Source organism: Mytilus galloprovincialis, chromosome 8 (assembly GCF_965363235.1).
Source record: "Mytilus galloprovincialis chromosome 8, xbMytGall1.hap1.1, whole genome shotgun sequence".
NCBI classification, from domain to species: Eukaryota; Metazoa; Mollusca; class Bivalvia; order Mytilida; family Mytilidae; genus Mytilus; species Mytilus galloprovincialis.
Window position 1 is genome coordinate 39,700,881 of NC_134845.1, and position 26,667 is coordinate 39,727,547.

Below are 26,667 nucleotides of genomic sequence, written 5' to 3' on the forward strand. Positions count from 1 at the left end.
GGTAAAAAGGCTTTAATCTCATTTTAAGTATCTTCAACAATATTATTTGAGTGTTAGTATTATGTAATAACTAAAGGGGGGACATCAAAGGTGTTTTTTTAACAATATTTACAAAATGGTTGCACGAATGTGTGAAAGGAATGAAGAAATTATCATTGCCTTACACAATTAGAATTTATATAATGGTTGAAAGGGAGATTGATTATTCAAGTGATTTTGACAGATGAAAAATGAAAATACATAACCTTTTGACCCCTCTGACAGGTGATAATCAATAAGAACTGAGGTGTTTATCACTTTTCCAAGGATACCTGGGTGTTTTAAATGAATTTTTCTGTTTGAATGAGTGAACCACCTTGTACACAAACAGGAAGTGGGAAGGGCTACTTGTCCTAGTTTTTATAGTTTTTTTTTTTAGATTCCTAACTTTTATCAAATCAATAATTGTATTTACAATGTGATCCATTGAGAATTTTACACCATAGTTAATAATGTATTAGCAAATAGAAATGTAGGGAATGTACAGCTTCAATGAGAAGAATTGATTTTTATGTCTGTAAGGTGCGGTATTTAATGAATGAAAACTAGGCTCCAATCATTAATGTAACTTATGAAATATTGAATATTAGAAAAACAGTCCAGGAGATGCTGGTAGGATCAAAATCTAGTAGTTAATTCAGTTAGGAGTGTCTGCAGGGGTACAATAGAGGATTTCAATTGATGTGAAAGTATAAAATGTTAATTATTGAAAAAATTGTAACTAGTTCATGACATCTATTAGAGAAAAAGTAATTCCTCTGTAATTTTATATATATGTAGTTTTATTTAGGTCTAATTGGTTTCTATCAATTTCACTTCTTTTAATACTCCAAAGTCCAAAGTCATAAAAAAGGTGTTTTCCCTAAAAATATATACTTCAAGGACAGTCAAGTCCTAATACAACAAAATGGTTGTAACAGATCATGTATCTTGAGATGTATTCAGAGGGGATGGTGGTATCATTTCCTCAGAGGAAATTTGTCTAGAAGTACATATTGCATATTTATCTAGATTTTGTTTAATTTGTACTTTTGATAGTCTGGTGATAAGTCATAAATTTTAAAATAAAGGATTTATAGCTTAAATTTCTAAATGTAGCAGACCATTTTCTAACAAATAATTTATGAGAAGAATAATTTATATCATATGTGTAATCTGGTTGCACTTTAAGGACTTATTTCTATATAAAAAAGATGGATACATATTACCACATTTATACATTCTTTGAAAATTTAGGTTTGGTAAAAACAAATATAAAAAAAATTGGAGAATAAAACATGACAAAAAATAGAAGATATATGGTAAAGTCAGGAATCGATTTTGCCATAATTTTCTAAATCAAGACATTAAAGAGAATTCAGTGGGTGGAAGATTTATAAGATAAAACCAGATGTTGACAGGGAAAGTAAAGTACATAGATCATTGGACGGATATTTTATCATCAATTACACAATTATTTGCATTCTATCAAAGAAAGAGTGAAGAAATCGGTCATTGGCGAATAGTTTTGAGATTTCCCTTTAGGGAAGGAAATAATCTTACATTGTGATAATGTGGTATTTTGTTGTATAACATTTGTTATGTTTGCTCTTTCCCTCCATATGTTTCCGAATATTAAATCAATAACCAAGTCCGCGGATAATAAGTTTAGGAAGTCTGCCTTGAAGTGTCATTGAAGGGGGATTTAAAATTTGGTAAATTAAACATCCTAAGTAGGTCAACTGGTGGATGATCCACTTATATTTGAATGGTCCAACATTCAATTAAATACTTCACATTCTCTTCTAAGTTTTATTTATGGCCTTACCCAATCTTTCTATTTATGTAGAAGGTTTGATGACATTCCGTTCAAAAATTGACAGAAAATTGTTCTGCACTTTGCGAAAATTTATGCACTTACTAAGAGTATAAATTATCATATCCTTTATAAAATAAGTTAATAAATTAAATATTATATAATGGAATTTCTCCTGGTTGAATTGGCAAACAAAATTGCATTGAAAGTTGAAAGGCATTTATGAAACTGCAAATCCTGAGTTCGAGCTTGAGATGCACATCCAGATTTATCAACCATTGGAACTTATACTTTAAAAATTTGTTAGACCTGAAATAATTTTCTGGATATATAAATATATATATATCTTCACAAGAAACTCTCAAAACCCAAAAAATAAAAGTCATGAATGTATAAATTATGAAGCCATACGATGACAGGAAAACCAGAAACAGAATACCCAAAATCATAGAAGGTCAACAATGTCTGATGGAGGTGGATACTTATTGATTTCTTAATTTTTCAATAGAAAATTTAAGAAAGTACATATTAAATCATATTAGCACTAGTACTGAATCTATTGTTTAGTGAAGGTTCTTTAGCATGTCAGATAAGTAACAATCAAAAGATGCTAATTTTTAAAAAGTTATCGTAAGCAAAAATTGTAAAAATTGAAGTAGTTTTTTTAGTGATTGATTGTTGGTTGCTTAACATCCAGGGATTATGAGTTAAATCTGTCCTGGAGACAGAAGTTGTCTTTAATTATGTTAATTATCTTATTTCTGCACATAGGTTTTATAAATGATCTTTTATAATCAGTTGTTCCAAAGTACAGGTAGTCTTTATACAATACAGACTTTACTGTTATATAAACCTCCACCGGAAATGAAATCCAATAATTAAGGTTAGTAGCATCCGACCTGATGAACTCAATCTGATCTAGATTTAGATCTCTGTAGGAGTTTTTCATTGAATCAATTTACATAGCAAACCACTATTATATAAATGGTTATGATAACATTTATAACAAATATTCTGTAAACCACAGAATAGGGATATTCCCTCTGGAGTCTAGAGTATTGACATAAAAGTCATGTGACTAGAGTGGAAATTTTCAGAGTAAGGCCATTTGAAAGAAATTCATTGGTTATCACATATTAAGAACTGCTCATCTATTTCGATCTGCGTAGTTATATCTTTTGTAAATTTTATTAAATTCAAGGCTGAAAATCTTCAGTCATTATCAAGGAGGGGAGATTGAAGTTGAGATATTTTCAATGTTTTTTTAATGGAGGATCAGGGTTTCTTATGAAGTTAAAATTGTGAAAAGAAATCGATAACCTGAAAATTATTTAAGTGGTTGCAACAAGGTTTAAAATACAAAGGAATGATACCTAAAAAGCTAATAAAATTGGAAGGAAATAAATTTTCAATTGTGTTATTCTGTCATCTAGACCCTCTTTTGTGTTTACCTGTGACACCAACAGTGAAGCAGGTCCAGTATTAAAATACTTCACTCTGTCCATCCATCTGCCTGTCTGCCAGTCCCTAAGACCTGGGGTAGCAGGTTTTGTCAAGATTTTTAAATTCTATAGAAGGGAACAATTTTATAGTTGGTCTGTAGCTTGGTTATGTTGAGTTGTAGTAAGTAAGCAATTTCTTTATATCAGCTGTGTTGCCACTTCCTGTTTGCTGATAGTTTGAAATTTTACAACACTCAATGTGCAAGGAAAATTTACTTCAAGCTTTATTTGGTTTCTATAATATTGAAATCTTATGTTTGGTCTGGAGCTCCATAATAATGAGTTGTAATATGTAAGCAACTTCACATTTCCTGTGCAACCTTTTCCTGATTTGTACAATGTACAGTTAAAAAAAATAATTAATCATTTTCCACTTCAACTATTACTGCAGAAAATTACATAATGGATATTATTTTTAAAAAATCAAAGAATGTGCGGAATTTGTAGGAAAAATTCACAAAACAAAGATTTTCTGTGGATTTGAAGTTGAAGTAATTGCATAATTATTTTTTTTTTATTTGTTGAATTCTGATTTACACCAACGACCTCAGTTGTTTTCCAGGTCACTTTTTTTCTTCTGTCAAAAGAAAATTCTTCAAATATTTTAAAAGGTTAATTTGTTTGAAACATAAAAAAAAAAATTCTGATATAAAATTTCAGAATTTTTAAAATGATATACATAAAAAATATCCTCAGATATAACCAGATGTTTTTTATTCACAGCTTGAACCTTGCATAATTTCAATGATGAGCCTTGAAAAGATTTTTTTTGTGATATATTTATGTCATTTTTAATGATATTTGATTCTAACTGACAAGATGTTACAAAGAATTTCTATGTTGTTGAGTACACAATTAATGAGCATCTTTCATTTCCCTAATGTTATGGAATTTTGTTTGATGAATTGATGCGATTTCAAAGAAGTGAAAATAATTTTATTGATATTTACTATGGTATGCTTTTATACAATTTGTTACAGATCAGGTCATGTACGTACATGTATTCTTATTTGCTCTATTTCTGACTTGTCCTTGGCATCAAGAAAACTTTACAATTTAATCCACAGTTAGTTTTATGAAAAAATGTAATAAAATGTTTTTAATGTACTGAAGTTAGGTGACTGTTGCATTTTAATGCTAATAAATTACAAACTTAGTACTTTTTATGCCAGCCACCACTGTTGTTTTGTGTTAGTCTACTAATCTGGAATGTTGAAGGTCAAAGGTTTTATCCTTGGCTGTGAAACAAAAGACTTGGAATTAACTACATATATGCTTATGTTTAAGAGCAATGACTGATTTTAGTCGGGATATTATGATTGTGTGAAATGAATATACTTAAACTATCATATTGAAAGAAAGACTCTGTGTTGTTCTAAGGCTAAGCTGGAATTTTTTTTACCACATCAAATATTCTGGTTCTGGATATGTAGTTCAACATACAAGCTCTAGCTCTCCATGTATCCAAACTTTACTAGAAATACTGAACAGGTAAAATGCTGCTAAGTTTCCTATAAACTGCCAATTTTCATTCCACAGACAATGGCACATTAATGATCACCACTGTAAACCCAATTTATTTTCACCAGTGACCTGTTTTCACGACTTTCGCTATTAGAAAAATTTCTAATAACGCCAAAATAGATTGTTGCGAATGTGTAATACTTGAATCTTTTATAATTAAGCTATCTAAAGCAAATTTAAAAGTTACAAAATTAAATTGTCGTGAAATGGGCTGGTAAGGGTTTAACGTGAAAAAAAGTATTGGCGAAAATGACTTGGGTTAAAACACCTGTTTGATACAAATGTATTAGTCTTGATATGACAGGAACATCTATTATTTGTATTAAGTTAAGTAGAGGAAGCTAGATAATCAATTTCTTGCATTTAAACCACTTCGTATGCTGAACTTTCTATCTAACATTTATTTCCAGTCGTACTTGACCTCATTTTGATGGTTCATTTACTTATTAAGACATAGGTCAGCTTCTAGGATACTATAAGTCAAAGGACATATATACTTAGTCTTACAAATCAATGTATGTTGTACGCATCTGTCTTAACATGAGTAATAAATAGGTCAACTTTTTTGTTTCTATATAAGCATTTTGAGATGTACATATCTGACATCATTCAATATAGTTCATTGATCAAGATTAGTATGTCAATTTCTCTAATGCTATACATATATAGATTGTGATTTAAATTCTAATGGCAAATTGAAATATTTCATAGGTATATCTAGCTGCAGAATTGTAGCTCTTTAAGATGTAAGATGTGGTATGAGTGCCAATGAGACAACTCTCCATCCAAGTCACAATTTGTAAAAGAAATATAGGTCAAAGTACAGCCTTCAACACAGAGCCTTGGCTCACACAGAACAGCAAACTGTAAAGGGCTTCAAACATTACCAGTGTTAAACCACTTAAACTGGAAACCAATGGTCTATATGAAAAACAAGAAAAACACTTATGAACCACATCAACAAAAGACAGCAACCATTAGGTCATTATGATATAAAATTGGCATACCATACATTAATGGTCCACACAAAACATGAAAAAGACCTGGCATTAGAGTAAATGTTCCTGGCTTATGGTATAAATGGCCTTCATGTACCCAGTATTACAAAAGATTGTTTTTCAATATTTCAGGTAAAAGCCTTGCCTGGTTTAGGAACTACTGTAGATGTGATATTGGTGAATGGTAAACTGAAAGAAGGTGATACAGTTATTGTACCTGGCACTGAGGGTCCTATCGTTACTCAAATCAGGGGACTTCTCATGCCACAACCTATGAAAGAGTTACGAGTTAAGGTAAATATGTGTTAATTGACCTTCACATTATACTGTAAAATCAGCAGCATTAGAATAAGAGCAGATTGAAAAATACCAGTTTTTGTGGATTTCATGGCTAAAGATGAACCACATAATTAAATGTCCAATAAAGTTTTCTATAGGCTTGTATGCAGTGTTTCACTTGGCAAAACAACAAATTAAATTATCCACAGTTAAAAACAACAAAAAAAAAAAACAAACAAAAAAAACCCCAAAGATTATTCCTGAATCCAATAAAAATTGATAAACACAAAAATATGAATCCACAGTATTCTTTACTTTCAAACAAAAGAATTACTTAAGAAAGCTGTAATGAAAAAAGAAATTGTCTTGATTTAGTATTCCTAGTTATAGTGATGTTTTATTGTTGTAGTCTCAATGGGAACACCACAAAGAAGTGAAGGCTGCCCAGGGTGTTAAAATCATCGCCAAGGACTTAGACCATGCCTTGGCTGGATTACCGGTCTATTCATCTAATAGAGACGATGAAATAGAATATTATAAGGTATAGTAGTGTCTTGGAACGGTTTGGATAGAGAGAGGACTAGTTATCGGGGAAAGCACGTTTACAATATTATAAAAAATACTAAGGACGTAAATTAGGTATAAAAAGCATAGCATAAATGTAAGAAGAATTCAACATGTAGTTAAGCGTAAATATAGAAGTGATGTCCTTGAATTAAATGATACAAATTGGTTTCCTTTATGAGTCTGGATTGGGTTTACAGAAAAAAGAATAATTGTTCCCTAAAAAGAAAAGTGAAAATGGGGCGCTAAAATATAAAGAATAGAGAATAATGCACAAAAGAATAGAGAAAAAAGAAAGAAAATGATGGGAACCCTTCCTCTAGCCTGAACCTTAAATAAATAGAAAGAACAGTGTAATTAGTGGTGTTGTTCTTCCCCTAATTATAAGTTTTGTATCATAACTGAAAACATAAGAAAAAATTATCTGGAATTTTGTAGCAAAAGTTTGTCGGTCAATTTTGGCTCAATGTTGAAAATGTGACTTAATATGACAATTGGGTACAAAGCAGAATATATTCATATCTTATTATCATATTCTTGACTGGAATTTGAGTGTAATATTTTCTACTTGTCATAAAGCGACCTTTATTTGATTCATCTTTATCTTCATTTTTTTTTACAGGAAGAATTATCAGTTGCTCTGAAAGAAGTTTTAGGATCAATTAGACTGGCAGAACGAGGGGTATTTGTCCAGGCTTCAACTCTAGGGTCTATGGAAGCTTTACTGGAGTTCCTTAGAACTTCTAAAATTCCTGTAAGTCATTTAAATAAGAACTGACATTTATAGAGTATATAAATAAAATATTAACAGATTTGGGTACAATAAATTTCACACATGAGAAGAAATGTGTCCCATATATTTTAAAGCACCTGCTTGTACTTGTTATCATGTGTCTTGAAGTATGCTTTGTTTTGTCAAGTTTATAGACAGTCTGTTGGAAATATCTGAATTGTGTAGGACCACTTTAGGCCAACTAAAATTAATTAGTAGATTTTCATCCAAAGTTTTGAAAAAAATGGGGCGGGTGGGAGGATATTATTTTTAAAATTTTATTTAATATGAAACCTTCTTGTGATGTGAACTTCATATATATGCAAGTGTTATAATTAGCTTATATTATGTACATATGTAAACATGTATAAAGAATCGTACATAGTTTTTCCAATTCTTAAATAAATATCTCTGATTGGCAACGACTGTTCTTCATGCAATTGCTACTTTAGAAACTTATTTTCAGTAAACAGTAAAATCATGGAGAAATTCTATGTTCAGTTAGACTACCAACTCTAAATTTATTTTGCTTTCTTAGCGATGGTTTGAGTCCCCAAAAATTATGCAAATTCAAAGGTATGCAACACGAGAAATGAGATCTCAAACAGTCTTGGGAATAGTAGGGTTGGCGCTTTTAAGATTCTCAAGTTATGCAAGACTGAAGCATATATATGATTACTACATTGTAATACATGAAGTTGTTTAATGACTCTTTTAAGAGTATTTTGTGTTTTTAAACAAAAACAATAGCCATGGGTAAATCTAAGGGCTTTCTATAACACAATGTGTATGTTTGCCGACTTTTTGAACTCCAGCAATATACGATCATAGATTTAACAAGTTCGTGCTTTTGTCAATTTCTATAATCCAGTAATATTTTTTCTACCATGTTGTTCCACGATTCTTGCGCTTTGGAAATCATTCACAGCCCAAATTTGCTGACACTAAGTCAATGTATTATTAAAAAAATCCATGGTTTTCTACTGACAGAAATTTCCAATTTGTGACATACCGCAATTTGCTTTCTTGGACACAGTGTATTACTTGTAACCCGAATATTTTATGCCCTTCTGGTAATTTATCTCTATTCTGAATCTCAGTAGATGATATTGTCATCATTGAGCAGCAGAATTTGTCGTTTTAAAGTACTTGAAACACAAAATGACAAGAGATATGAAAACCGAAATTTGAAACAGGAAGTTCAAATGAAACGAAATTATTGACGGTTTTCGGTAACGGAAATGAACAAAATCCGGAAATCAAAATAAAAAATCGGGGCGGGCGGGGAAGAAAATCTATCAATTGATTTTAATTGGCCTAACATAATTTGAAATATTTTAAAATCTTGACAATTAGAATAGGGCTAAAGTTGAGATTCAAAATTTTTTTTTTTTTTTAAAAGTATTTTCACACTGAATATGTGTGAATTTATTTCTTGTAAAAGATGACTTAATACTTGTCTACTCAATTTATTGATAATAGAAAACAGCAAGAGAGAAAAAAATCTGAAAGTATTGTTGAAATTGGCCCAAATGCATTGCCTTATTTAGCTTTATTAACACTGATAGATCTATTAATTATGGCATCAAAAGGGTTAAGTTATATAACTATTTTATGGAAAGTATATATAACTAGAATAGAATGTTACTTGAAACTTTTGTATACTGTGGATTCATTATTATTCGTTGGTTTCGTGGGTACAGGTGAACCACGAATTCAAATGTTTAACGAATATCGTATTTTCAGTAGGTTTTGTATATATAGAATGGCAAAACCACGAAATCAATTATCCACGAATATGCAAGTTTTTAGCAATCCACGAAAATTGATACCCACGAAATTAAATGAATCCACAGTATTCAATTGTATCATTGTTTGTCAGTAAAAAAAAAAACCAAGAAATATAATGTTATTTTAATGATACATGATATTGAAATGTTTCAGTATGCTGGAATTAATATAGGACCTGTACATAAAAAGGATATAATGAAAGCATCTGTAATGTTAGAACATGACAGTCAGTAAGTATGAATTTCATATAAAAAATGGTTATAAGAAACAGGCCTTCATCTTACAAAACATTCTATGACAAAAAATTGTAGTAGCAAGCCTTGAGCAATTCAGTATACCTATAATCAATTGTTGATTCCATGTATAGAATTCTTTATATTTACCCAAATATATACTTAAATATGAAAATATCTAGAAACTAACTTACTCTCCAAAAAGTGCAAAGTGTCTCCTATATGTTCAGGGATAATGTTGAAATTTATATATACATATATGAGCATTCCTTTTGTAGATATGCTGTAATTCTGGCCTTTGATGTGAAAGTGGAGCGTGAAGCACAAGATTTAGCAGACAGTTTAAATGTGACAATTTTCACTGCGGACATAATATATCATTTATTTGACAAATTCATTGCCTATCGTGATGAACTTAAAAAGAAAAGACAAGAAGAATTCAAACACATAGCAGTATTCCCCTGCAAGTTACGTGTGTTACCCAACTGTATATTTAATTCTCGTGACCCCATTGTGTGTGGTGTTAGTGTGGAAAGTGGATTCGTTAAAGTAGGAACACCGATCTGTGTACCATCACAACAGGTGAGTTGTTGTAATGTTAATAACCTATAGATTGCTGGATGTTTGAAAAAAAGAAAATATGAGTTTAGACCATTAAAATAGATGGAAAAAAGTTTATTATAATTATTATACTTTTCACAAATGTTACTGATGGGAAACATTTAAATGACTTTTGCTTAAATGCATGATATGATTTTCAGTACAAAAAGATATGAGTTGTGACATTTTTACAGCTGTTTAATCATAGCTGAATTAGCACATGCAATTATCACTTAATTAACTGGATATGAACCATATATAGTAAAAGTGACCAATTTAGTATGAGCTGTGTAAATTATTTGAAAGGTGTACATATATGTCATATTTGGACAATAAAGATCTGTCATGAGTTTTAAAAAGGATAATTCACTGTAAATTGTTCATATGTAATATGAAAAGAGAGGCGTAAGATAATAAAGGGATATTAGAAAAAAAACTGACTATGATTTCAGCAAAATAACTGAAAACGACACAAAAGCCATCAATAGTTCATAAAACATAACATTAAAAGCTAAACCATATTGATTTAGAAGAACCTTTACACCATAGCTTTTAAAAGATTCCTGGGTCCATGAATAGTAAAATAATACAATACTACAATAGCGTTTGTTTTTTGAATTTCAAGATAAGAGTATGAAAAAGTCAAATGTAGTCTGCAAATCAAGCCTTTCTTTGAAGAGTAGTTCTTTCAAATAGGTTTCTACTCAATCCAATCCTAGAATTGTCTTTTTGACAGTCGATGGAATCAGAATGATTATGTTTACATTTTACAAATAATGGGGGATGTTTTGTAAACAAGTTATCTTACTGATCTATACTTGGATCCATCTAGTCAAACAGGTGATCATTATAACAGAGATAGATAAACAATAATGTATATACAAATGATTATTATTAGAAATTTGGTCAAGGGTGTTTGCATAATTATCAACTTTTTAAGTTTTGAAGATTTCCTGTACTTCTGGCAAAATGGTATAGGTGGTTTATGCTGAATCTACAATAACTCGTTTAATGTCAGTCATTGAACTTGGTCAAGGATGGCTGTCAAAAAAAGTTTGCAATTTTTGTTACTAAAAATAGAAAATAACAGATGGAAATGAAGCAAACAAAACAATATAGAGTTTCTAACAAAATAGTGATGTCAGTCGGATTTAGCAAAAGAAAATAATAGAAATCGGCAGAAGGTCAAAGAAATTTGCAAAAAATGTATAATAGATTCTGAATGCACTTTGACATGTTTTACATATGTAAAGGATAAGATAGATGAATCTATCATTGTTATTGTGCCATTTTCAAATTTTACAAGTTGAAAAAGTACAAATTCAGCAAAATGTTGTTTATTCATGATATTGAGAATATAAGAAAATCAGAATATGTCCTACATGTTTTAATATGGAAAAAGTCGTAAAAATCTGAATGAGTTTCCATAGTAAGTTAATGAAAAAAACAAAACAGACAAAGATTTGTATAACTCTAAGCACCTTCTATGCCAGATTTTATTTTGCAAACTTTTTATAGGTATGTAAAATTGAGAAAGGAAATGGGGAATGTGTCAAAGCGACAACAACCCAACCATAGAGCAGACAACAGCCGAAGGCCGCCAATGGGTCTTCATTTTAGCGAGAAACTATATGATATAATAGTATGGACATTTGTCTCTTGTTGTTGAAGACCATATGTTGCCTTCTAAAAGTTTTTTCTGGTTTATATAGTTGTTTCTTTTGTTGTTGAAGGAAGATTTCAGAAAAAAAATCTCTACCCAACATCTTTTAAAATGAAGACATGCTATATTATTTGCAATGATAGCCTTGATATCGTTTATTTCTTCCAAAAGATTTCAGGAAAATTTCTGAAGTTTTTCAAAAATTTTAAACAACAATAAAGTTATAAAAAAATAACTAAAAAACTTCCAATTTTGTTTGGAATAATTATTCGGTTGAGAATGTAATAATTGGTGGGAGTTAGTTCAGATCTAATGCAATATTATCAATTGTTTATGCCATGATATTGATTAACCTTTTTTTTAAATGGAGGTTTGCATGGTGGGTATCTTCAGATCTAATGCACAATTATTTTTTGGTTGTACCAAAATAATTATTTTTCAAGATTTTAAGAAAGGGACAAGTTATATAAGATATCAGCTTCCTTATTTATAAGTAAAGTTATAAGTACTGACATGAAAAAACAAAAATGTGAAAACACTTTCATAAATTGTGATGATGTTGGTAATGATTTATCATCAGATGAAGATGAACACAGGTGGCAGCCATTTTAGTTTATTGCAGACAAGATAATTTGTCACAGGTGGAAAAACCATTCCAACGGAAGTTCTTTGATGTTTTCACACAAAATATAATCCACATTAAATCTTCATTCTGCAAAATTGTCTATCGCTCAATCAGTAGCGCTGATGGTTGACCTCCGGTGCATCTAAAGTGAGGCATTTTGGGTAATTAATTGCATTTATTGATGAGGAAAACAGCCAAGATAGGATTGGCACATCCTCTTATGATGAAGCGATAGTTTTTTGTATAGATATATGTACATTAATGACAGGATCAACAGCCTTTGATTGGTGAATGAATTCGTTTCTGATTCATTAGAATGGGGAGGGTTCTTTTGTATAATTAAACCCATATTTTTAATTGCTGTCTTATCAAGCAAATCTTGTACATGGAAATATTGGTATATTAAAACTTGGCACATTTGCATGTATATTCTCTTATCTGCTTGAGATAGAGGATGAAAACTTGTCTGTGTGAACAATTGGTTGTCTGTGCATGCTTTAGGTTTTTTGAATGAATTGGGTTATTCTGATACTGCAAAATATAAACATGTACACCATGTATTCATACACTAGCTAGTGATAAAGTTAAGGTATATAATGTACAGGGTTTGAAGGACACAAGGTGTTTGCATATCCTCAAATTGATATCTTATTCTGCCCTGTACAACTCATTAAACCATTGAAATTTTAACAGATATCCTACAGTAAAGTTAACCTAATGGTAAATTCCATTTATTTCATTTTTTATTAGTATTCATAATGGGATTTTCATAAGTAAAAGGATAAAAATATTGAGTATATGGGGTCCCTGCAAGGTCTATTTGTCCATCCGTCTAGGTTCACCTAACCTCAATCTTATGAATCAGTGAGTAAGGTTAAGGTAATGTGATAAGGTCAGTTAGAACTTGCAGATCAGATACTATAAGCAACAGGTCAACGGAATATATATGTATATGGAATGATTGTAAAGTGAACAAGTCTCTCATCTAGCCTTGACCTCATTGACATGGTTCATTGATAATGTTATTTAAGTAAAACCTTTTTCTTCAAGACTTACAACATAAAATCAATCATGATAAGTAAAGCATGCATGATATTTCAGTGTGTGCATTCTTGGGTTATCATTTCAAAACCTGATCATGCTTTTATAAGGTGTAACTATCTTAAATCTAACAATCATCCTACTCCCAACCATGGATTTTTGTAGTTTAAAGCCCCATGTTAGGCACCAAATATAACAGAACATGATTCTTACTAAAATTAAAAAATGACATTTTGACATTATAACCTCTGGGAATTGAACCTTGGACTTCTGTGTTCAAAGTCTGCTCTCTAAAGAAGTATATGTTTACTTTGCTTTTGTCCTAATTTCAAAATAATATTAAAGATTGTTTTTGTTTACTCCAGTGAAACCTGTTTGAATTTATCTTTATGTAGAAAGGAACTATTCAAATTAATACTCTTCTATTAAAATACATGTTTGCAACTAAAAATTACATTTTTTATGAGATTTATAGACATACATTCACTGGTATAGATGGACTGCAGAGAAACCCGTACAAGCATATAGGAAAAGTATCAACACTATTGCTAATATGAGTATCAAGATTATTCTTACAGGAATAATTGGATGTGTCTACCACAATGTTTGAAATGTTAGGTTTTACTTCAAATTCATTTTCGTAATTTACTTGTTTCTTGTTTTCTTTTTTATGAATGATTGTTGAGCGTCAGTACCAAAATGAACCCAAGTAGCCCTGCCTAAAATACTTGTGTAATGGCTTCAATCAGCAGCTGTTACACTTCATAGGTTCTGACGTCAAACAGCTGAGTTCTGTGCCAAACTGCATCAGTACAATTGGCACATTCCATCTTACAAACTAAGGGGAGAAAATCTTCGTTCTTTGAAAAAATACAGTAGCTGGAAATAATTAAACTCATCCATCAAAGTTTTTTTTGTATTCACATATCAGTATTTTTTTTATCATCAGAAAGTAATAAATGATTAGATTATGATCCGAATTAATAATTCCTCAAAATTTTTAATTCATCTTTTTTATCAAAAATTTGTTTTCCCAGTTTTTAGGACATTAATATTTGTCAGGTTAATGTAATGATATGTAATGTGTATTTGGAACACGGTGTTATCTTAGAATTAATGATCAATTGCCTTGATTACATTCTCACATGTCAATTTTCACTGATCACAGAATTCACATTTCTCTGCTTTGAAGACTTTGTATTTGACATCTATGTACTGTTTTGGTTTTTTTTTAGAATTTGAATTTTGAGGTATTTGAAACTAATTTGTAAATAACTTGAAGGCTAAGTTTAGATCAGTTAATTCATATTTAATTTCCTACTTCAAATTTATAATTACTTTGAAAGAGGCAAGATCTATGTGGAGAAAAATCACAAACTTAAGTACACATGTACCAATTTAGCAGTAAACTAAACTTGATATCCTGAAAATTTCATCAATGATTCAGTTTCTCAGTACAGATCTTTTACTTTTACATTTTATTGACAAGTTTTTACTCCAAGATGGTACCCAGAAAAAAAATCGTGTGCTGATATGATTTGATGATGTATGGTTGAAATTTATTTTTTTATAGAAAGCATATCCATTTAAGTTAAACAATCCAGAAAATTAGATTCATATTTTTCAATGCATAGAAAACATATTCAATTTATGTCATGTATGTATATAAGATCATATAAAATAGGAACCAAAAAAAATATTGCCCTTTTTTCAACTGTATTTTAGGTTAACATTTATCACTTGACCAAATGTATGTTTTTGGCTGTTATTAAATTCTGATGTTTCTAGTAATTGGAACTGCCATTTTGTTCTAGTTGGTGTATTCTTCAAAAATTAAATTATTGAACATCGCTGGTACTTTATGAATAATCGCTCTCTTGTATAAACCTTCAAAAATATTTTACACATGTCTGATACAGTAGTCATTGTATGCCAGTAGAAACACATTTTACACTGATCATATATTATGTAAAACAAATGAACCAGCATGTATTTCCCTATTGCCCGAGTTTTAGGAGGAGATAGTCAGTGTTCTTTGATAAATGAGGATATTTCTGCACTTGCAGCATTATCTTGTGTAAAAATAATAAACAGATGCATCCTAAGAGGTAAACACCGACTTCCTACTATGACTGGTTAATAGTGTGTTTGGCACTGATATAAGGTATTGATAGGCTCAATTAAAACAAGAAATCAGACTTAGGCATTGTATCAAGATTTCCATGCATTTCTTTATCTAATAAATTGCTGAAAATATGAGAATTTCTTCTCTCTTTTTCTGTCCTTGGAAGATTTGGAAACAGTTTCAGTCATTAATTATAGGATAGACATATGTCATGCATTTTAGTTCACATACTCCACATGCCAGCCATAGTAAGATATAACAACTTATAGTCTTCATTCTATTATTTTGGCTCTGGAAAATTTATGTCAAGAACAAAAGTCTGCTGTATTTTTTGTTTGAAAAGAAACCAGAAAAAAGTGGCAATGATTATTCATCTTTTGTGGGGGAGACATGTTTTCCCCCTCCCCGTTGTATAAAATAAATTTCCCACTTAAACAGAGAGAAACTATTTGTTTCATCAACATGCAGAAATAAGAAAACATTTTTTGAGTTATGTTGCATATTCCTAAATAGTTGCTTTGCCTACGTGCAGTTTGTTGGGGAAAGGGGATTATTTTTATTTTCGTTTTTAATTGAATGAAATGCATGATGCAATGACAATTTTATTATACAAGTGGTTACTATAGTAAGATATGGTAATAATTATTGCATTCATGTTATGACATTGACACATGAAAGATATTTTATGGTAATTTAAGGAGTACTTTACTTTTAAAGAGTAGGGGAGGGGTTTTACAATAGAAGAGTTACTGAATAGGACAGCCACATGATAATTAAAGTACATGGCGTCCAAGTAACAAAGAACTTAGAGTGAAAAGTACTTATTACAGATAGAAATTGGTTACTATAATAATAGTATATCACTTCATTAAGACTTACGAGTACCGCAGTATTATGTAAAATGACTGAAGCATTCTACTGACAAATGTATTCTGTACAATACCACAAGTTATTACCTACTTGTATGATGGTAAAGTACCCCTTACCCTTCTGTTGTGGAAGTGCCAATCTCAATACAAATGTCTTTTATTCCTGCAAGTGATTCTATATACCATTTGATTGACAGATTTATAGCATTCATTGTGTTTTGATGCATTGTGTATTATGTATCCAAACAAAAAAACATCAGACACTAATCAAAATGTGAAGGTCAAAAGCTGTTATGAATGTGTCTCTATCTAAAAGAAGTTTCTTATTATGTAATATTGCACCATCAATACCCTTATTACCCTCATAAACTATATACACTCATGAATGACATTATTTTAGTATTGGTAATTTGGAAGTTTAAGACCACTAAACTAGGTATGTTGACCTCTAAATTCTTGAAGGTTTTGTATTGTCTTTGGATTATTGTCTCATTGTCATTTACAGTGTTGTAGTTTTGGTATTTCGTGTAAGGCCGCAACCTCTAAACTACCTAAGTTGACCTCTAAATATTTTAAGGTTTTCTATGTAGTTGGGTTGCTGTCTCATTGGCATTTACTTAAATGTCTGCTTCAGTTTATACTGAAATGTTACAAGAAAGGTGTGGCTGTAAAAAAATTTGAAATCAAATCCCATTGGAACAGGACAAGAACATAAATAGACAATTCAATGCTCAATCTCAAAATAAATATATATATAATGTTGAAATGAATAAATGGAAATGAAGGATAAAGATCCATGAAACAGCAACCCAACCTTAAGAATAACCAGAGTACATGCAAAAGGCAACATAAGGTCTTCAACCATATATATTTCAAAGTATATACAACTCATCTAAACATCAACCCAACAATGTTAGATCTGTAAATTTGCTTTCGCAAATTTTTTGTTCTTCCCTCGCCTGGATTCAAACCCGTGCTACTGAGATATTGTGACACCAAATCGCCTGCACTGTAGCCGTCCCGCTAGACCACACGACCACCTGGGCTTTCAAAGTATATATATATATATAAAAGATGTTAATAGATTTAGCATAAATTATCAAAGACCTATGATACACAGTGCAAAATATACAGATGTGCATAGCTAATTTGATTAAAAGTACAGAGTTGTATTTTTGTTTACCTTGAGATTAGAGGGACTTACCCACGGTACTTTTGTGCAAAAGAAATAATACACTGACCACAGATTTAAGATTTTACAAAAGTACATACAAGTACAAGTTTCAAGAAAACTACAGTATCTTCTATGTAAATATTCTTCATTCGCAAAAGTACATCCTACTAATTACTGTGGGAATTTCTTACATCTGCAGTTACGGAACTGTCGATGACAAAATTCTGTGTTACTTGATATTACATCACAATAAAACTTCCTGTTCTACAGACCTAGTGTCCAATAGTATAATTGATAGGAAATGTCTCTCGATCAAGTTACAAAAACCTCGTGTCATACAAGCACTTCAATACAAGTCCTTGAGTAAGGTTCTCAATTAGGTACCATTGACAAGTCACAACTTTCATGACTTTGTCAGTTACATTGTAATAATAAGGTTTATTTATTGAAGAGAAGTTTTAAAGCACTGGATACTGAGGATTCAGGATTGGTTGGATACTAATTTTAGTGACAAAAGACAAATTTTTGTATTCAATTAAATTTTTCAATAATTTTGTGTGTAAACTTTACCAAAAAATAAGTACTTGCACAAAAAAATTAAGCAGTCCAATTAGTACATGCATTATTGCCGTCCTATGTATGTCAGAAGATTTATAATGAAATATTAGCTAAAGAACATGTGAAAAGATAAAAATGAAGATGAGAAACTAATGTAAGTCCATGATCTTGGCAATTATTGAACCAAGCAAATAAGTAAAGGTCAAGTAACTCCAGTCAGATAGTCTGGTATTCCTTACTTAAAACAAAATGTGGTTGTCTTGTTTGACTAATGTTATTGAGAGACTGACATAAGTCTGAAAACTATATCTTTTGTCTCGCATGGATAAATCTGTTTGATATGTTTTAATGACCTTCCTACAATATTGATTGATTGTTGGTTGCGTAACATCCAGTGGCAAATATTTCATGCATATTCAGGACGAGAACAAGTTCACAATAAATACAATAGGTAGGTCTTGTCACAATACTCTGAGGCCATCTGGGATGATGGTCGGGGAAATTTGGACTGCCACTGGAAAATGAGGGTTTATTGGATAGGGACAGAAATTTTGCCTTGCAACAGGCCACCTACGGACCCCTCAAAGAGTCTTCCTACAATAAAAGAGGGACTTAGGTTTTTAGGTCTTTGTATCTTTCTGTTAGTTTGCCTTCCCTTTTCAGTTAAACTTGATTTAAGGTAGGTTAGTAACTTAGTACACATGTTCATTATGAAGTGAACTGTTTGAAATGTCATAGTGAAAGCAGGGCATGATGGTTTATGGACAAATAATTTGATTGAATTTGTTGTTACTGACAAATACAAGGTAAATGAAAATACATTGTCATTGTGTTGGGTCTTAAAGTTGTACTTGAAAACTGGTATCTTTGAATATAAGTACAATTCAGCATCATATTTATGTTACAATCCATTAAATAAAATTTACATAGTAATACTAATTGGAATAATAAAGACTTCTTCCATGGTAAATATGGCAGACGCACTGTGTCAAAACAATATGCAAGTTATCTTAGTAAGAAGTAAGGCATGTCTTGATTTTCCAGCCAAATTCCAGGTTAAAAGGAGTTTTATTCAGTTAGTGTCTGATAAATTGTCTATATGTATTGTGAAGGATGGGGTGTGTTTAATTCCTTTCACATTAGGAGAAAGTTTGTCATGATCAGCTAGCTATGTGTACCTTTCAAGTTTCTTCAACTTTGAAAAAATGTGCTTTAGAGTAGTGAGCATCATAATTGTGTTGGAATAGTAAAGACTTCTTCCATCATTCCATGGCAAATATTGCAGATGCACTGTCTGCACATGTTGAATTATTGTCACAATAATATGTAAATGATATAAGAAAGAAGCAAGGCATGTCCTGATTTTCTAAGTTAAAAGGAATTTCATTCAGTTAGTGTCATTATAAATTGTCTATATGTATTATGAAGTATGGGGTGTGTTTGATTCCTTTCACAACAATAGAAAGTTTGTCATGATCTGAGCTATGTGTACTTGATAGTTCCTTCAACTGATCTAGATAATAAAAGCAGGGTTAACCTAGTACCCATCTTCCTAACTGTGATGGGCATTTATGTACATGCACCAAGTCAGGTTTCATGTCTCTGTATGTTGCATTTTTAGCTCACCTTACCCTTATAGACCATGTATGCTTATGCCATCACTTGAAATTAGTTATAGGCTTTAATAAACCTAACTTATTAGATTAAAAAGTAAAGTCATATGCTTTGGCAGTAAAAAGCTATGGCATGTCCTCTACAAATGATCCTCATTTTATTCATTTTGTATGAAAACATAGCCACCATAGGTAAAACAGAACGTTATTGGTATAACTTGTTTTTGGCTTAAATCTCAGAAACTGAAGCAGAAAAGCAAAATTTGATATAAATAAAATTGATCAACAGGATTAAAGGAGTGTTTTTTAACTCTTGAGGTCTTAAAATGTTGATGATTAAGACATGTCTGCCCTGTAATATGTTGAAAAGTTGGGCATATTTAAAGATATTGCCACTGAAAAGGCAGTGTTTTTGAAATTTACATTCTTTTGCTTTTATGATGAAAAATTTGCTAAATTCATTGTTTCACAATTAACATACTTTCGAAAGTCAAGACAGGGATAGACTAATAGATAAGTCTGAGTTCTGACTGTCAAGGTTTTCCAAGTATATTGCTAACCACAGTAATTTGGGGAACCCCTATTTTTGAGACATGTTCAGCACCATTTGTCAGTGTACAACAAACCTTTATATTTATTATTTGAAAATGTCTTGATAGATTTACCATCAAATCTTTCATTCCTGCGGCCAAACTTCTACTGATAAAGGCATAGCTGTGGTATACCAATGCATGAAATCTTATGTACTAATTGCCCTTGACTAATTACTGAAATGACATCATTACTCTGATTGTACTTAGTCTAAGACATAATCCATAGATCATACAATGTTTTTACGATGTGATGATGATGATGATGGTGCTATTCTGAGTAGGTGGTCATTTGAGTACAGTTTGGAGGGAAATTATCAGGGATTTGTCTGTAAATGTAATGCTTATTATAAAAGATACTATAAACCTTGTTTCTTAATCTCCAAACCACAAACGTTTTTAGTCTGTTCTACTTTGATAAGGAAAGGTTGGATTTGGAAGGGTATAAAAAAGAAGGAACAATTTTGTTTTCTTTCAGATAATTGGGCTTGTAGAATAAAATAGTCATCATTAGTTGCATGAAACACTGCAAGACATTTATCTCAGGCCACAAAATTAGTCAAGGTGTAAAGAATTTAATGTTTTAGGATTATATCAGCTGCATATGAATATTGTTAGTAGTATATTTAAATGTTGCTGACATGCGTATATTATGGGACAACTAACAATAAATTGAACAGACAATGACCACAGATACTGTATTGAGGAATGGGACCAATGACATCCTTGATGCGCCTATCCTAAGTCAGAACCCTATAATTCAGTGGTTGTAGTTGGTTTCTGTATACAATTTGCCTTGATGTGCCTATCCTAAGTCAGAACCCTATAATTCAGTGGTTGTAGTTGGTTTCTGTATGTCTTATTTGTTCTTCTTTGTTGTTTTTTTCATAATTCAGCCTGTTGTTTTTGTTGGTTTAAGTTTTTCACATTTGTTCATGTCTTGACCTATTATAGCTTACCATATACAGCATGGGTATTGCTTGTTGCTGAAATCGCCTTTTGGGGACCTGTAGTTACTAACATCCATGTCCTTTGAACTCTGGTGGAAGGTTGTCTCATTTTTAGCTCACCTAAAGGGCCAAGTGAGCTTTTCTAATCACTTGAGCCACACAGGCTCTTTGGAGCCTCTAGTTTTATAGTTCAAAAGCTGTTGTGTTCAATGTGAATTGTATTTAACTGTAATGCTGAGATTACAGTGTTATAAAACAAAATGAAATTATTGTTAAGTTTTGTTTTATCCTGACTGAAATATTTTAATTTATTATTAGTTTCTCGCTATTGGTAACATATCCAGTATAGAAAATAACAACAAACCTGTGGATATTGCCAGAAAAGGAATGGAAGTGTGTATAAAGATAGAAGCTGTCTCTGGTGACTCGCCTAAAATGTTTGGGCGACATTTTGACCACACAGATCTGTTATATAGTAAGGTAGGTCTACTGGTAAAAGTATATGCTTACTTTTCTATAAAGATTATGTAATGTTGACTTTAAATCTGCTGCAAGTTAAGGTTTTTTAATTCACCAGGATATTTAATCTTCTTGACTCTTTTAAGAAATAACAATATTACTTGTAAAAACTTTCTGAAGTTCAATATTTCTTAAAAAAGTAATACCAGTATGAACTGTGTTTCTGCAAAGCTTGTTCCTCACTCATTATTTGTTCTCTTGTAATACACACAGACATTAAATTCAAGGTTCTCAAAAAATGGTCTATTTTGTCATGTTTTGGTCTAGTATACAGCTTACTATATGGCTGATCAGCAGAAATGTACATTGACCTATAACTGTTTACATCATTGTCCTTGGGTCTCAATTAGGTAATTGTGTCATTGGCAATCATGGCACATCTCTTAAATTTTATATCAGACTAATTAATAATATAAAAAAAATCATTTCATCAAAATGAATGTTTAAAGACCCCTGATGTATAAGAATTTATTATGAATGTAGACTACATTCTTATTGCATGTTTGTAAATGTAAAACATGTAGAAACAGTACAAAAGAATTTAAGTAGACCTTGTTAGTAATGTTCTTGTTAGGGGAGAGGATTGACAGGATCATTTACACACTAACATTGTTTCTATATGTCCTAAATATTTGAATAAATATTTGGGCTCCCTTAAGAGAACAGATACTGACCAATCATTAAATATTGATCACGAAAAATAAATTTACCATGGAATAAATTTTTGGTTGCTGATCTTGATAACATCAGTTTACTACATGTATCCCCTATAAACTAGATAGTGCTGTCGATTGTCATCCGGTACCCAGGAAACATTTTATTCCCTCTGATAACAGAATAGTATAACAGGATTGTATTTTCAAAACCGAGTTATCTTCTGTTCTGTGACACTGAACATCCGTCTGTTCATCCGTCCATCTGTCCCACTTCAGGTTAAAGTTTTAAGTCCAATAAACTGAAACTAGGTACATGTGTTTGCTATTGATATAATCTTTCTAATTTTAATGGCAAATTAGAGTTTTTACCCAAATTTCAGGATTCATAGAAAATGATAGTCTGAGTAGGTCAACCATGTACTATGGACACATTCTTGTTGGTTGCTGACCTAGATAACATCAGTTTACTACATGTGTCCCCTCTAAACTGGATAGTGCTGTCAATTGTCATCCAAAACCCAGGCAACATTATATTCCTGCTGATAGCAGAATAGTACAACAGGGATCTGTTTTGAAAACCAAATTATCTTCTGTTCTGTGACATTGATGTTGTAGAGAGTTTCTTTTGTGAAATATTCCTTAATGTGTTTTATGTACTGTGACCTTGGTGTGGTATAGAAGGTTCCTATGCAGACACATTATTGTCCAACTCCAACCAACTAATCTTTAATCTTACTCTTAACACTTCAGACTTGTCATAAGAAGTACACAGTTTGCATTCAGATTGATAAGTATTTAGAAATAATCCAATTCCATTGTTATGCCCCACCTAGGGTCATTATGTTTTTCGGTTTGACCATTTGTCTGTCCCACTTCAGGTTAAAGTTTTAAGTCCAATAAACTGAAACTAGGTACATGTGTTCCCTTCTGATATATAATCTTTCTAATTTTAATGGCAAATTAGAGTTTTTACACCAATTTCAGGGTTCATAGAAAATGATAGTCTGAGTAGGTCAACCATGTACTATTGACACATTCTTATTGGTTGCTGATCAGTTTCTCCTATTATAATTTACTGGATAGTGCTGCCAACTGTCACAAGGTACCCAACACTTCATTTCTTCCTATAACAGAATACTATATCAGGGTTCCATTTGGAAGACCCAATCATAGCAGAAAAGCAGCAAATACTGATTAAGTCCTTAGTTTCTGCCTTCTAGTGTTCAAGCCCTTGGCCTAGTACACATGAGGCCACCATACTACCAAAAGACCCTTGATGTGGAACACACATTTCATGGAGGACACTGACTGTTTACACAGTTTGCAGTAAAATCATCACCATTTCATTTTGAATTGATTTAATCTAATTCTGTTTCTTTCCAACTTAACCCTTTCCTCCATGGATTTTTTTTTCTCACATGCTTGATTTGCATAGGATTTTTTCAATAATAAAAAAATCATCAGGTTTTAAGTCTTAATGCATTGTGAAAACGAATATTTCATCAGTGAAATTCAAGTCAGATATTCTTATGAATGCCCTTTTCATATTGGATACATTTTTTTTTAAGTCTGCTGCAGACATTTTTTGTCAGAGCGTTTCAAATGAGGTACTACACAGGCGTCAAAAGGCGTCATTATGGAGGAAAGGGGGTGGCGTCAAAAAGTGTCATTATGGAGGAAAGGGTTAATAAGTCTTTTAAGGAGGTAGACCTAGGTTAAGGGAAGTAACTCTTAAAATCATCAGTACGTTTGTGTCAGCCATTTTCATAAATATGTTCTAAGGTTCTTGGATACATAGATTATTTCCAATCTGTTTCAGGTAAATGCTTAAAATTCATTGACGAAACTTGACTTTTGCAAACGCATAACTGATTTAAAGAGTTATCTCCCTGAACCAAGGTCTACCCCTTAAAGTGATAACTATGATAAACATGAAAGATTTCCTTCTGAGCAAAGCAAAAATGTTAAGGTAGTATTAAATGTGAATTAGTGAATGGTCTTACATGTGGAAGTAAATATAAGTATTGTTAATAATTTCTATTGAAGGAAACAATGACTAATGAAACTCATCTAATATATTGTCAAATCATATTGTCTAGATTAGCATAAATCAGTAAATTAATAAAATCATGTGGTATATACAAATTATGTAATGCTAAGATTGACAAGTGATTGAAGGTTTTAAAATTACACATGGTTTGTTAAAGGCAGGCTCATATCCTTTGGAATGACAGGTTTGAATGAGACTTAATCAAACAAGTGGTTAATTAATTATTAACGAAAATTTGATGACATGGCATGCCAGGCGATTTACTGTGTGTACAGGTAAAATACGAGGAAATGACAGGAAAACTGTCACCATATAGTAGGATAATGGACTCCTCTTTACTACATGTTCGACACATGAACGCTCCTGTCGAATTTAATTATGTGGAAATTAAACACAAAAAACGCCAATAAAGAACTATTTATATACCTGATTAGATTTTTTTGGGGTTCGGTGCGGAAGTCTGAAGAATACCTTACTTGTTGTATAAGGTTTTACAGTGTCATATAAAAATGATTTGTGAAGAAATATATTTCATTGAATATTTTATTTTTTATTAACCTCTCAGTAGTCAGGATATGAGCAGGCTTCTTTGGTGCACGCTATGCCCCTAAGCTAGGGATCTTTTGGAAAGTCCAATGAGGATAGAGTTTTAATTCCTTTTCAGGTGCCAAAAGCCCAGTCATATATACATATATGTATTTATTATACCTCAGTTATCATTTTCTATATAAAATAAGTACACAATATTTTCACTATTTTGCAAATTACAAGCTTTGAACTACTGGACCGGTTAAAAATTTCCAACTATTGGACCTGGGTGAAACTATTTGACCGCTAGCATCATTATATTTCGTGGAATTTTAAATGCAGCGCGATTGGAGGATTTTGAAAATAATGCAGGAGTAACGACGTCATGTTTTGCCTATTGTATCTAGTATAGGGTTGACGCCAGTGCAAGACGTAGCCTTAGCATTTGAATATATCTTTGAAGTTAGTCTGTTTCACAACCTTTATTGAAATTCTTGACAATACTTAATATTTGTATATTCCGAAGGCATACTGGATATTTTACGGAGGGGACCAACCTACTATGAAGTAAACGTTATGGTTTGGTTCTTCTTTTTAATATTACGATAGTTGATTTATCACCTCCATTTATTGTCTGTTGTCTTTTTCGATATAATAAAACACTTACCGACTGGATATTCGTGGAATAGTAAGTTGATTTTTCCTGAGGAGAAACTATTGTCCTGAGGCGCAGCCGAGGGCTATAGTTGTATCTGAGGGACAATAAACTTACTATTCCACTCATACCTATGGTACATAGGCTATGTATCCTATTGTAGACCCACTTATATAAACCATATTATCGGTAATTATTATATTTTCCCTTTGATCTTACTGCCTTATATTTTTAAGTATCAACGTACTGTATCACTGAAAATATCAGGCAATACATTGTGTGACGTCATAATTATCGATAAACAGAATAATAGGTAGTTAGTTTCGTTTTTGATACTGACTATTTCATGTGGAATATCTTAACTCGTCTAGATATTCTACATGATATAGTCAGTATCAAAAACGAAACTACCTATTATTCTATATTTAATAGGACATATGGTAAAATTTAATAAGAAGAAGTTCCCTATCAGCTTTGAGGTCATTTGTTCTAAGGTCAAGGTCACAGACACAAAAAAAAAAACTCAAAAACTCTGGAGAAGCTTGCATGTGATTAATAGAACCAAACTTGAAGATATATATGTAGGACTCTAAAGTGCGATGGGGACGCTAAAGTATGATGGTCACGCTAAAGTGCGATGGTCTACGCTAAAGTGCGATTCCTCCATACGCTAAAGTCCGATGTTTTGCGAAAGTAAAGACGTAAGAAACGTACATGGATTATGACGTTAACAGTCGTTTATACAAACTAAAAATGAACACGCCGGAAGACAACTAACAAATATTTGATTCATAAGAACTTCAAGTTTTCATCCAAATGTCTAGTTTGTACATTGCAGGAAAATATAACATGGATGTATAGTCGCTACAAAAAACGGAGAACATTAAGCTCGGCAAACATCGCTTTTCCCTCTCACTTAAATTAAACAAATAAATGTTACATATTCCGACAATA

At 31.6% G+C, this 26,667-nt stretch overlaps 1 protein-coding gene across 1 annotated transcript in view; it reads left to right on the forward strand.

The window, feature by feature from the left end:
* Positions 1-26,667, forward strand: part of LOC143041910 (eukaryotic translation initiation factor 5B-like) — a 71,697-nt gene that overhangs the window by 37,699 nt on the left and 7,331 nt on the right. The window contains exons 20-25 of the mRNA XM_076214048.1: positions 5,991-6,152; positions 6,547-6,678; positions 7,324-7,455; positions 9,418-9,494; positions 9,776-10,079; positions 21,624-21,785. Of these exons, the coding sequence (XP_076070163.1) occupies positions 5,991-6,152; positions 6,547-6,678; positions 7,324-7,455; positions 9,418-9,494; positions 9,776-10,079; positions 21,624-21,785 (969 nt within the window). The remainder of the gene's footprint in view (positions 1-5,990; positions 6,153-6,546; positions 6,679-7,323; positions 7,456-9,417; positions 9,495-9,775; positions 10,080-21,623; positions 21,786-26,667) is intronic.